The sequence below is a fragment of the Zonotrichia leucophrys genome, chromosome 6, assembly GCF_028769735.1.
Source record: "Zonotrichia leucophrys gambelii isolate GWCS_2022_RI chromosome 6, RI_Zleu_2.0, whole genome shotgun sequence".
In the NCBI taxonomy this organism is placed as follows: Eukaryota; Metazoa; Chordata; class Aves; order Passeriformes; family Passerellidae; genus Zonotrichia; species Zonotrichia leucophrys.
The window spans coordinates 6,893,129-6,907,291 of NC_088176.1; the positions used below are offsets into that span (position 1 = coordinate 6,893,129).

General features: G+C 41.9%; 1 protein-coding gene across 2 annotated transcripts in view; it reads left to right on the forward strand.

Moving 5' to 3' along the window:
* The window catches only part of HSPA12A (heat shock protein family A (Hsp70) member 12A), a 52,873-nt gene that overhangs the window by 32,851 nt on the left and 5,859 nt on the right, over window positions 1-14,163 (forward strand). For both annotated transcript variants that reach the window (XM_064716319.1, XM_064716320.1), the window contains exons 8-12: window positions 7,162-7,333; window positions 10,370-10,456; window positions 10,997-11,101; window positions 11,948-12,206; window positions 13,835-13,938. In XM_064716319.1, coding sequence (XP_064572389.1) covers window positions 7,162-7,333; window positions 10,370-10,456; window positions 10,997-11,101; window positions 11,948-12,206; window positions 13,835-13,938 — 727 coding nt within the window. The remainder of the gene's footprint in view (window positions 1-7,161; window positions 7,334-10,369; window positions 10,457-10,996; window positions 11,102-11,947; window positions 12,207-13,834; window positions 13,939-14,163) is intronic.

Consider the following 14,163-nt stretch of genomic DNA (forward strand, 5'->3'; position numbering starts at 1 on the left):
CCTTTACACAGGCTTCTGGTATGGGCAAGCCCTGGGAATTCAGAAAGCACTGCCAAGCCTACACCCTGGTATTTTAAAAGCAGAGAAATAGTGTATAAATATATGGTGGCAGTATCTATATGGCAGAAGGAAAAATGTATGAAGCCCCAAAAGAGCCCTCTCAGGATAAACCCAAAATCCCAAGAAAGGTTCAAGGGCTGATTTATACTTTGGATTTCAACCTTTTATGCCTTTCATGTTATTTCATCACTTATATTTGTGTGAAGTGAGTAAATTAAAACTATTACAGGAGTCTCTTAGCTTCCAGTTTGTGCCCCTCCATTACTGGCTTTTTCATCTTCTATAGCTTGTGTTCCTCTTGTCTGCAAAATGAAATTACTACTGTTTTACCACAGCCTGAGATGGCCTTTGTGCTTTCTCAAGCAGTTTTCTCACAGAGGGATGAGTATCTTTGTCCTGTCCCTGAGCTGTTCAGATGGGGAAGCTGACACTGAAAGAATTCTGCAGCTGTGACAATTATCCACAATGTTCTCACTTGTGAAATGCAAAGTATCAGTGACACCTGATCAGGCTGGGATGAAGGACAGCCTGTGCCACAAGCCTGATTTTAGTTCTACCAGCAGTAATAGTTTGAAAATGTATACATTCATGTATATCTGTATATTAGGTATATGCATGTTTGTGTACTGAATGTTAAGAGAAAGCAAAATGCTCTTGTTTCTGTGAAGCAAAAAAATGCCTCTGACATTGTAGATGTCAGATCTTTGCAGGATCAACTGCCACCCAAACATTGTGTTGATTGGATTTTTTTGAAAAAGTCAATATTGAGTTTTCATCTAGGCTCTTCTATCCAGAGTCTATAATTTTGAAAGAAGGGAAGCACCCAGCAGCTCTTCCCCCTGCCTTTGGGAAACCCAGCTCTTTGCTGTGGTCACCAAGAGGAATCTTTGAAAATCCTGTTTATTTTGTGGCTGTTGAGCAATTTTAAGAATCTGTCTTTGAAGAGATAAGTGGGCAGAGCTAACTGGGCTGTCTGACCTCAGTCTATTCTATTTACCCACAATATTTCCTGTACTGCAGCACTCCTCATCACTCTGAAGTCTAAGAGCAAAGCATCAGGCTATGTGATGGCGTAGTGAGTTTCAAACATTTTTTTTTTAAATTTCTCCAGGCTGAGGATCCAGTCAAAGTGCATTCACTGTGCTTTTCCTGCAGCTTTGTGGTACCCACTCACCCCACTCCCTGCCAGCCCTGCTTCCCCTCCTGTGCCTCTCTGGGATAATGCTGGGAGTCTTTTCCCATGTTGCTCATCTTCTTTCCTGGCACGCTCTGCCTCCGTAATTAGATCTCAGTGGTTTATTTGTGACATCCCAGTCTGATGCCATAGGACTGGAGAAAGTGCTAGCAAGTGAAAAACGAGGAGGATTAGAGGAGCTCACTTCCCAAGGCACTAAGTGGATGGTGTTATCATGAAGCCCTTAACACAATGAACTGATTAGTTTAAACACTGGAAGTTTCACAAGGCACTTAATTTCCAGCCACTGTTTTTGTGTTGCCTTGATTCAGCCTCACAACACTTTCTCATGCAGCCTGCACAGTGCTTAACTTGCAATCATGCCTTTCTTATTGTTACTAATTATGATGAGTATCTTGGAAAATAGGAAAATGTTGATGTTAATTCTCAGCTTCTCTTGTTTTGGCTGAATGATGTTGTCCTCTAGAGCTTTGTTTCCTAATAAACCCCATCGTTTTTACAGAGCTGTTTCATGGAATTCAACTTCTAAATTTTATCTCTGGTGCTTACAAATGGGGTAAAACAGGTTTAAGGTTTTTCCTACCGACAGAAGAATGGATCATTGCACTTGTCTGGTCTGCAGCATTGCTTCAGCAGTGATTAAAGCAGTGCAGTTGGTGGAGATGACAAAGTGGGAGAGGAGAGTGGGACCCAAGGCTGTGGAGGTGATGGGTGAAGCTGTTCCTGCAGCTTCTGCATGTGCTCCATGCCACAGCAGAAATGGAACCTTGCTGGCTGGGGAAGAGTAGCATTTTGCTGTGACACTGGAGTTCTGGGGTTGTGGAGGGAATTCCCACCTTGTTGTGGGTTCCTTTTCCTTAAGGAAAGCCTTTTAGTCTCTGTGCCTTGTTTTTCCACCTGTGTAATGAGGCTGGCTATTTTTATCTTTTCTTTTATGTGTTTATCTGTTTATTTTATTTATGCTACACTTTTGTATCTGGAAATGCTTTATTAATTGAGAATGCAGTTCCTCCAGCCCTGCAGCAGTAGTGAATCAGGTCTTAAATGACTACAAAATATATTAAAGCAGGAAAAAAGTAGAATTCATCCAATCAGTTCTTTTAATAAATTTTATAACTCAAAAGAACAGGTGCACTCCATGTAAGACATGTTCCTTGTGTTATAAATCAATGGTCAGGCTATTTTTTCCCCATTAAAATATATCTGATCTATCTTTCTGAAAAACCAAAAGAAAGAAGTTTACCTGTTGCTCTCAATAACTTGCAAGGATAGGAATAGGAAACAGGTACCTTGTTAATCATGGTGGATTTCCTGACATTGTACTTCTTTTGAGGTCACTGTGGTGAAATAAATAAAGAACACACTGGTGTTCTGTCTGGCAGTGGAGAACTGCAGCTAAATGCTGATGCTTCTAATTACAGCAGCATTCAGAGATGGGACATTTTCATCTAGGCCTACCTTAAAAAGACTGACTACATGGAATATTCTATTATAGTGCTGTCTTTAATGTCATATACGTTACAATAGTAAAAAGAAATAAAAGGGCATTGGTTTGTTTTTTTTTTTCTGTGTGTTGTGGCATGTGGGACTGGGTTTTAAAAGCAGCATCTTTTAATCTGTAGCAATGATGATTCTGCATGTGGAGTGAGTGAAAACAGTTCTCTGAAGTGCTCAGGCTGCTGTAGTGAGCTGCAGTCCAGACCTCAGTATTTGCTAGTGGTGAATTACTCCAGCAGTTGGCAGCTGATGCTGTTCAGGGAATCAGGAATGTGTTGTGGTCAGCTGTGGCTCTCTCCTGGTGACACCTCTCTGGCTATAAAAACAGAGCTGGTGGCCAGGGTGAGAATTCACCTGCATCTGGATGGTGAAATTATTTATGCTCCACTACATGAGACTTTGAAATACTTTGAAGTTTGCTGTCCATGATGCATCTTGGCAAATGAACAGCAATGAATTGGCACCAGCCAATTCAGACCTGTCTCTTGTCAAAAAATGAAATCCTAGTCCTCAGGCATATGAGCAAAGTTGAATTTTAGAGCGGTTCTTTTCATAGTGTTCTTTGCTTCTTCCAGGTGTATAAATGCAGCAATATCTTGCAAATTAATTTAAGAAATTTTTTGTGCTCAATTTTTGTAATCCCATGATGAGTTTTCCACTTTTGTGTTCTTGGGGAAACTGCTCTCTGCTTCCTTCGTGTTCCATAAGTGATGACTGCTAGTGAGGGTTATGGGAGCAAGAAAATTCCTTAGCAGGCTGGAGTCAGGACACTGCTCTGTTCTAAAGTCTGCTGTTAGCTGCCCTGGGCAAAAGCAAATTGGTGTGTCTGTCCCACTGCCAGGATGATCTCTGGAATGTTGGATATTGAGGCATTGTTTAGATCTGCCCTGCTCAGGCCTGTTAATTTGTGAATCCTTGGTGTTTATTACAGTAGTGCTTGGGCAGCAGTGGGCAGGAACACGGAGTGAGGCAGACAGAAAGCAGAAAGTATAAAATACAGCAAATTCCCAAATGCCTGCAATTAATAATTTTAACAAATGCATCACTGTTTCTTCATGTTGGCTGCCTGCTGTTTCCACTCCTCTTTCTCTGCATGCTCAATATTTTTCTCCCATCTGTCCCTTGGCCGTAATGATGGGACAGATGCACTGCCTAAGTCTTGCTCTTGGAGCTTGGATTAAAACAACCTCATTGCTCCATTCCTCCCCAGCAGTATTTATGTGCTCATGTTTCTTTATCATCTCCCCTCTCCCATTTTCCCTGTGCTGTGTATAGATGTGTAGATATATATGTAATATGCTCTTTTTCATGGTTTAAGTAGAAATACTATATACACAAGGTATGAAATATTGATTGCTACATACACATATATATTTTTTTATATGTAAATATATATGTGTGTATATATGTGTGTCTACATATAAAATATGTGTTGGATGCCTTGTACCTTTCACTGTAAAAGATTCTCTGTATGGTCTCTTTATGATGTGAAGCAGCCCTCTTCATTGTAACTGGCCCTTCAAACTCTGTAAGAAAAGCTTTTAAACTAAAATCCTCAGCAGTTTCTTCATGAGGTTCTGTTAGGATCAGCTGTGCTTTGAACTGTTAAAAACTGTCATTTCTGTTGCATGTTTTCCTCAGGAGATACTTTGGGTATGTTAAAATCATAGCTAGGGAGAAAAAGGAGCAGGAATAGCATCTGCTGTGCATGGAGGGTCTGAGAGCACAGCTCGAGTCCATCCGCTGCAGGTCACTGCCTTCCTCTCCTGGCTGCAGTGTGAAAAGTTCATGGTACAGGCTGCTGGAGGAGGGGAGGAAGCAAATGTTATTGTTAATGGTTTACTGTTTGCTTTTAGCAGCACCAGCCTTGGGAGTTTGTACTAAAATTCCCCCTAGAACAGATGATTTGACAATTAATAGTCTTCTCCCCACCATCATGTCCAGTTTGGAAATACCAGTGCATTCCATGTGTGTGGAACTCAGTTCTTATCACCTCTGTAAATGCTTTAGGTTGTAGCCTTTGCATTTTAATATCCTTGGCAGCAAACTATTTTTTCCCTAAAATACAGTTTTGTCTTCAGTGCTTAGGTTAGCCTGAGACTAAGAATGTCTGTGTTGCTGACATGCCCAGTACAGGGAGCAGATTGAGCACTCTTGAGTTCATCCACATTGCTAGATAGTGAAAAAAAACCCACTTGCTGCTCAGATTCAGAGCTCTCCCACAACATGATAATGGATTTAATACAAGTAAAAACTGAAGCAGGGTAGTCAGGAGCTATTTTTTCTCCAAGCCTTACTGGAAGGGCATGGAGCAGGAAGTGCTGCCCTTAGAGCTGCAGCAAGATCCAGATTTGGCTTTTAGCAAAACTCCAAAGGCACAGACAGTTTTGTGCAGACACCATACATTTGTGGAATTCTTGAGCAGATCAGACAAATCTGTTTGTCAGGGACTCCAGTATTGATTCATATCTGGAATGTTGCTCTTTCCAGTGCAACAAACCAAAACTTCCTGTGTGGAAAAGCCCAACTGGAGATAAGTGATGTTGAAGTGAGCTGGCATGAACCCAGCCCTGCCTGTGCCTGCAGCATCCAGATGGGTCACAGGAGGGACTGGGTTTGTCCTGGGGCACATCTTCATCCCCAGTACAGCTCCAGGGCTGCTTCTGCCAGCATGCTCACATGCAAGTGATGTGATGGCAGGAGAGTCTGTGCTTAACTGATGCTCTTTTTATACTTTTCAGGGTTACTCTGGCTGATGTAAATCTTTTTTCCAGAGTTTGAAAGTTTGGTTGCAAACATTCTTTTTGATACAATGTTTTTTTCAATACATGCTGCCACAGAGCTGGCAAGGTTTAAAATTGTGTAGTATTTCTTCAGTATTTTCCTTCCCACACAGTTCTGCTAATTTTGGATCATGCTGTTTGGTCCAGTGGATGTAACCGAAGCGGAAAGGTTTGGCCAACAGCAATAAAGGCTGTAAAGTGACCATAATTCCAGTCATGGTGTGCTTGTAAAATAATGAGCAACCATGATTTAAGAGTTTAACTCTTAACTAATTTCAGAACTTATTTGTTGTTGTTTTGCCTTTTTTTTTTTTTCTGTTACCAACAGTGAGGTAAATGCTTTCTTCAGAATCTGTTTATGTTACTTATTAGGGTGGAGAGGGTAAAGTGAGTCAGTAAATATGAAGGACAGTTTTGTGTCTCAAGTCTTATCCTGGTACTACTTTTTAAACCAACTTTACTTTGAGTTTCTGGCTGCAGTTGTCAATGAGGCAGCAATTCCCACAGCCCACAGTGTAGCTGTATGAAAGAAGCCAAATTCCAGTCCAGGTCTGCTGACTTTCCATGTCCTTTCCTTGCTCTAGAGACACTGTGTGTATGTGTGTGTGTATGTGTGTGTGTGTGTGTGTGTGTATTAGTTGAAGGCTGGAAGACTGACTGTGGAAGCAGGAAAATGTTCATTTTGTTTTATTTGTTTGCTCAGGCACTTAACTGAAAAGTAATAGCAAGTAACCCAAAAGTTGGCAGAAAGAATTGAAAGTTGTCTTATTTTGTAGGCAGAAGTACTGGGAAAAAGAACTTAAAACTGAGTTTTGTGAACTGTTCTTTGAATATTTTTCTTTAAGCCCAGTTTTGAGAGTGATGTAGTTACATAAGAACTTGTGGCTTTTTGAAAATATCTGTGTCTGAAGGCTGAAAATCCAGTAAGAAAATAGAAAGAATGGCAAACACTGATTTTATAATGTGGTATTATTTTTAGGTTTGTTCTCATTACATTTTAGGGAACCTGCCCTGTTGTATTTTGTCTCCTTTAATATACTGAGCATTTTGAAGATGGTATAAAAGCAAATGTACTTTAAAGCATTTTGGAATAGAAAATGTTGGTTGTAAGACAGAAGATGCATTACTGGCAAAGTGTCTTGTGTATTCCTATACAGTTAAACAGTGCAGGAACCTCATTTTGGCAAGGACTGTGAATATCTGGGACATAAAGACATACTTAAAATATTGTTGTGGCGAGGAGAGGCAAAAGGAGGCTGAAAGGAGGCTGGGGCCCCTATTAGCTGGCATATTCCCAGGTTAATTAGAATTGAGTTCAGGTTTTAGGCCAATTATTGCAGGTTTCAGACCGATTTCCTTCGTTTCTCCACCTGTCATGTACACAAGTGCTCGGTTAGCCACTTAGCATGGTAAGTGCATGCAATCCTCCCTGTTACAGCCTGTGCAGTTGTGCTGTGCAGTGTGGGCAGGACAGTTCCCAGTGCAGACCTTTCCCCTGGCAGCAGCTCCTGGCTGGGGCGGGCTCTGCAGGGCGAGCCAGCGGAGCCCAGGGGCTGGGGACAGCCTTGTGCTGAGAGGGGCTGCAGGGTTCCCATCCCCACTTCTCTGATCCCTTCTCTCTCACAGGCAGGAATGGCATCTCCTGAAAACCCCGAGCAGTTGATCATTGCCCTGGAGCCCGAGGCTGCCTCTATCTACTGCCGAAAGCTGCGCCTGCACCAGATGATAGACCTGAGTAGTAGGGCACCTGTCAATGGCTACAGCCCGAGTGACACTATTGGAACTGGATTTACACAGGGTACTTCTGTTCATTCACTTTGCAGATTCTCATTGCTTTGTCCCCCAGGGCTGGTTTCTCACCTTTTCTTGTTGTTCCCTTGAAATGTTTCAGGCTGGCATCAGTTTGTTTTAAAAACTTTTTTTTTGCTGCTTACCATAGTTAGACTTGTTTATATGTTGACCCAGCAGACATCACCGAATGATTTGGGTTGGAAAGAAACTCAAAAATCATCTGTTTCCAACTCTCTGCCGTGGGCAGGGACACCTTTCACTATCCCAGGCTTCTCCAATCTGGCCTTGGATACTTCCAGGGATGGGGCAGCCACAGCTTCTCTGGGCACCCCTCACCACCCTCACAGGGAACAATTTCTTCTTAATACACACTTGAATTTTAGCATGCAGGTAGCTTGTCTTGCCTTTATTTGGATGTTGTGGGAGTCTTTTAGTATTTTCACACCAGTATTTTTCTGCCTTAATTTAAGTTAGTACTTCATGTTGGATCATTTTTTTGATTTAATTTGTTGGAAGCAGTTATGTGTTTGATTATCTGTATTATTGAGGCAGTGCTAAATAACTGGATCTGCAATGAAACAATTAGTCTGAGGTGTTCCCAAGTATTGGCAGATGCTTTTTGATGTCATCTTTATGAAATACTATTAATGACTTTCAATACTCAGTGGAACACATGGCATTGGAATGTAGCAGTGAATTTATCTGCATGTTGAAGAGCAGCTGGATAATGCACTTCTGATTTATTGAGCTGGGATCTGTTGCTGCTGTCACTGTTTGAAGGGGAGGGACAGAGATTGGAGCATTGTAAGTCACTTGACAGAACATCCTTCATCACCAGAGTTTTTTAAGCTTGGCAGCCTAGTGAAACTGGAGGCAAAAAGAGGAAACAAGAAAGGAAAATGGCCTGCAGCAGTAAGATCTGATGGCTGCTTAATGTGCACATCTCTCTGTATCTCTGTGAATTGTAACAGTAGCCCTGATACTGATGGTAGTGTGTCAGTCTATCCTAGGAGGAGTTTCTCAGAAGAGTCTGTGTTTTATCACATTTGCTAGGTCAAAACAGTAGAGGCAAGTGGGAGGTTAAGCTAGTAGAGCAATTCCTGGACTTACCAGAACATTTTTTTTTTTAGTTAGGCAGAGTGACTACATAATTCTCTCCAATCCATGGCTCTCCCAGCCAGCACTTGTCAGATGTGTTCAGTGTTTGGAGGCCCACGCAGAGTACAGGACACAATCTGTTTTCAGGATCCTGTCCCTTCAGGGCCCCTTGGCTTCTGTCCCCCTCATTTGTGCCCTGAAATGTTCCAGTTCCATGTGATGTTACATGAACTCACTTTCAGACAACACAGGGATTTGCTTCTGGGAAAATAATAAAGGAGTTTATCTGGTTAAGGTTTTGAAGCTGGGCAAAATCTGGCAGATTGTGGATTTCTGCTAATGGGCTTTTTCTTGGGTGGGGGTACCACTCTCATTCTTGACTTTGTATGGTAAAAAGCTATTGGGGATGAGAAAGGTTTAATGTCAAAATTAATGAAAACAAAGTTTGGAGTGAATTAATTTGGGGTTGGAATTAAAATTTCATAAAGGCATGGCAAGCACCCAAGACAAGCTGAGAACAGATTAAGGAGAAAAACCCTTTAAATATAAACAGAGAGAAGCACTCCAAGGGCCATATTATTGCTGTGAAGTCAAAACAGAAATTTTAGTGTTCATAGTAGCAAGGATAAGCTTGCTTCAGTTGTAGTCAAAGACTGGCTCTTGTGTTCACTTCTAGCCCACAGAGGGGAATGAAAGGATTGCCATTGATTTCTGTGAGCTTGACAGGCCCTCACTTGGACCTAGTTCTTGTTCTGCCATGGAATTCTTCATCTGAGCTCTCCCTGTGCTGCCCAGTCCCTGAACTGAGGCTGGGGCAGCTTCTCTGCATTGTGGAGTCTTCTTGGGGAGGGTGCAGGAGCAAGTGGAGCTGATGCTCTATTTTCTGATAACAGGCACTACAGAAATAGGAAGCAAAGTGCATTCTGTGATTTGCATGCTGGTATTTTCAGAAAGAATTTCTACTTATGACAGGCTGCCTCTCTTGTAGTGTTTTATGAAGTGCCTTTGAAGGTGAGTGATGATAACACAAGGAATGTAGGGTTTTTTGATCGTTCAGTTATGGAGGTTGATTTAGAGGCATAAATAGCAGAGGTTCTCACTACCCTGCTTTCTCCTGACAGACTGTTCTGCATCTTTAAAATGCCTAAGTAGCAGTTAAGTCTTTTAAGTTAATGGGTTGTTACAATAAGTAATAAGTATTCTTGCAAGATTACACTTAGTTTTTAATTGATGTATATTTTAAATATTGTGAGGTTCAGCCCTGGTGATCACTGTGTCCTTAAGACTAATTCCAGTTCTTACTTGTCCCTAAGATTAACTCTGACTAATCTGAGCAGCAGCGCTTCTGGCTGCTTGTTTTGGGGTAGACTGGCATCCTGAGAGGCTGGGGAGGCGTATTTGCCTGAGCACTGAAAATGAGCAGTGGCTTTTGGAAATGTGGGAATGTTCTCCCTCCCGGGTGGTGGGGGCTTGTCTGGGCGTGGGCTGGGGCTGCCACCTGCTGGTTGTGGAGGCTGCCGTGAGCACAGCTGGCTGCTGTGAGCACAGCTGGCTGCCAGCCCCCCACCCTGCTGCCAGCACACGCTTTGCAAGCCAGAGCGTATTGAAAAACTGCAAGTCAGACCTGTTTATAGCTGTCTTATTATTAGATTGTCACTATATAGAATTAGTTTGCATTATTTCTGTTAGGTAATTCATATAGATTTAAAGACAAATAAGTATATATAACAATATCAAGGAGGATCAGGGCGGCTGTAAACCATTTTTCCTTCTTCCCAGGAATGACATTCTAATGTTCCTGGTCCCAGTGCAATAATTTTTGTACATTTGTTCAGAAGGGATACATACAGATCTGCCAGCCTGCTTGTATTGTTGCCTGCAGTTTTTTTTATTTTATTTCTTCATGCTTTTTTATGCTCAATAACTTTTTTCTGGCAATCACTAGGGAAGGAGCACGTGCGCCGGAACCGGCAGAGCCGAACCTTCATGGTGGAAAATGTCATAGGAGAGATCTGGTCTGAGCTGGAGGAAGGTACTGTCCTTTCTTCAGCAAACTTGGCTCTCACTGGTTTTGTGTTACAGGCAAATATTGTGTTTCCCATAAAGGTGCTGTGCACTGCATTGTTCTCACAGTGGTTATAAAGGGGAAAAGGAAAAAAATTCACTAGTTCACGTGCTGTTCTTAGTTACAAGCGCTGAATTGCAATTCTGTATGCTCTAGCATAATAAGATTTATTAATGAGATAGTGGAAGTATTATTCCATGCAACTGGAATATTTTCCTCAGAACAGGCTTTGTAAATATGGTATAATATTTGGTAGCCCACTAGGATGTACACCAGCAGCATGAGCAGTCCCACTTTTCAGCTGTGCTACATTAACAGCTTTTGACATCTGACTTTGATGTTTGTTATCAATCATTGTGTTGTAAATACTAGCAAAGATAGGTCTTCAGCAGGGCCATTGCTGGCTGTCTGTAGGCCCTTATCTGGTGCCCTCAGGAGCTCTCACTGCAGTGAGCTCTGTGCTCACAGTGGTGTAAATGGGCCTGGCCTGTCCCCTTGGCACTGCAGGTGATCGGTACATCGTGGTTGACAGCGGAGGAGGCACAGTGGACATGACTGTCCATCAGATCAGGCTTCCTGAAGGACATCTGAAGGAGCTCTACAAAGCAACAGGTAATGTCACCTCCACTGCTTGCTTTATGTAATTAGATTGTGTATTATATATTTATGTAATGTTTTGGCTTGTCAGTGGAGGAAATGTGTGCTTTATTGCATTTTACTGACAGTTCTTCCTGAAATGAGACCAGCACACAAAATTAGTATAACCCAGTGTGGCATTCACATTTTCTGAACAGAGGGAGACATAATTCTCTCTCCCAGGATTTTTCGTGGGAAAGGCATTGAGAAACCTCAGAGAAGATGAGAAGACAATTCTTATCTCTATTCACTGCTCCTCTTGTTTTGCACCTGTGGAATGCCTTATGGAGATTGTTTTTAATAAAAGTGATTTGGTTATTGGACACCAGTGAAGATTGTTTTGTTTCCTTGGCCAGTTGGGTCAAAGCTGTGTCCTGGCTGTCTCAGACAGTCATGGCTTTTTCTTTAATATCTTTTGTATGGTATAGTATAGTATCTCTTCAGTATAGTTTTAATATTAGTGTAATATAGTACAGCTTTAATAAAGCAGTTGTTCAGCATTCTGAATCATGGAGTCAAAGCACATTATTCCCTGGCTGGGGGATTCCCTATTTCTATGATAACCCAGCTGCTGGGTGGCTGAATCACTCATTTATAGTGTTAGAGTGGCTGTGATGATACAGGAGTAACAGTTGAGACAAAGGTAAGATCATGTTGTGTATTAGACCAACTGTTACATTTAGCAGAGATCCTCTTTTTGTGAACCTTCTCCTATGACAGTCCTGAGAGTGTTGTTCTGATGCATGTGTGGCCAACTCAAAATGTCATAGGAATATTAAAGAATATCCAGAATATTAAAGCTGTGTTTTGTCTGTGCTACAGGTGGCCCATACGGTTCTCTAGGTGTGGACTATGAGTTTGAGAAGCTGCTGTGTAAAATCTTTGGGGAAGATTTCATTGAGCAGTTTAAAATCAAGCGCCCCGCGGCCTGGGTGGATCTGATGATCGCGTTCGAGTCCCGCAAGCGGGCGGCAGCTCCCGACAGGACCAACCCCCTGAACATCACCCTGCCCTTCTCCTTCATCGACTACTACAAGAAGTTCCGAGGGCACAGTGTGGAACATGCCTTGAGGAAAAGCAAGTGAGTAGAGAAGCACATGGATGCAGAATTAACTACTGGTAGCAAAGACAAATGATTAAAATACCCTAATTACATTAGGAGTGACAGAGAATAGTGTTGAAGTTTAGTGCAAGGATGAGAAAATGGGGTTGCATCCGGTGCAGTTTCCAGAATGAAAAGTTCTCATCAATTTCTAGCAAAAGCTTTTCTGTACAAGACTTGCACTTTTCAGGTATTACTTTCTATGACTCGTTAGGTCACCGCTGCATCACTTTCTTTGACTGTATATTGTGAGTCTCTTGCATGTTAATTAGGAATGTCAGATCAAACACAGAATTTATTGCCTAGAACCTTAATTTTTAGCAGCCTGGGTCCTAAAAAAGAAGTCCAAGATTGTGAAATGTGAAAATATGTTCATGGCTTGAGGGAAGTTATTAACAGTATCAGATCACTGGAGAAAACATACACTACTGCATAAAGCTCTGTAAGGGGAAGCATTCAGCTTTTGAAGTGATCGCGGGCTTTGCTTCTTATCTTGCCTCTTTAACAAGCTTGATAATTTACTTGATAGGCAGGGAGACATAATCCCCTCCAGAGATCTTAATTCATGATTTTCAGTATCAAGAAGTCATTCCAAGTGACAAGATCGTGGGCTGCTGTAGAAAAGGAAGTGAGCAGAAAGTAGAAGTGGGCATTTTGCATCTCTTGAAGTTACATATTATGGAAAACCTGGAGTTTAATGAGAATGAGCAAGAGAACCTGTGAATCTGGAACAGAATGCTTGGGACCTGAGAGAGGAAGATCTGATATTTAGTACCTGTACCCTAATTTTTTAAACTAGCCAGTGTTGAATGTAGTATGCAGAGTGGAACTCCTGCATCTCTTCAGAAGTTATTGGTGAATGTACTGGAAGCTTAAGTGACTTGGAATCCAGCTAAAAGTTGCTTTATAAATGAGGCTGAGGTTCTGAAATCATTAAAAATTTCTGGAAATCCTCCTCCTCATGATGCCATCTCCTCTTTATTAGTAGTCTTAATGGTGAATCTTAGAGGAAATGCTAAATGCTCCCTTTAAATGAAATTAAATCAATTGGATAAGAGGATAGAAAGAGTGTAAAGGTTAACATATAATGTGCATGAATGTAAGGGACATTACTGAGCTATACAGATGTGTATCAGTGGTAGAACAGCATAACGCCAGTGTTCACTTAATAAATGTTATGCCTCATTAAAAATGCAATTCTCTCTTCTGCCTCCTGAGGCTTCCCAAGTTGCTTGTTTTCCTTGTGTGTTTCCAGTGGCTTTGGCCTGCCACTGCTATAATCTAAATGTTGCCCTTCTGGGGATGAATCAGTGCTGTTTCAGATGAGCGAGCACTGCATTGACTGCCAGCTGTTTCAGAGAGCAGTTGAGCATTGCTAATGCTGCAGAAGGCAATCAGGCAAAGAAAACAACAATTAGACAAGCCAAAATAATAATTCTCCCTTCAAGTTTTACATAACTGCAGTTGGTATGGGGTTAGGGTGAGGTGGAGCACTTTGTTCCAAGGAAAATGCATGCAGATTCTGTAAACTCATTAATTTGTTTAATGCTGGTTGTTTCACAGCTCAGCTGCAATGCTTTAATGCTCTTTCTCATGTTCCTTTGCAGTGTGGACTTTGTGAAGTGGTCCTCCCAGGGAATGCTGAGGATGAGCCCAGATGCAATGAATGCTCTTTTCAAACCTACAATTGACCAGATTGTTCAGCACCTGAGTACGTATCTGCGTGGGGTTCCACTTCCTGGCTGAGCTCAAACTGGAGCTTTGCTCACCCATTTCAACCCAGTAACAACTCCTGGTATTCTCCAGTTGTGGCAAGGAATTCAATTCTGAAACTTGCAGTTCTCTACAGACCAGCTAGGAAAATAATAAAAGTAAGGGATGTGTCCTGAGCACACACCTGCCTAGCTCTAGTGCTTGTTACTGAGTGTGATTCAGT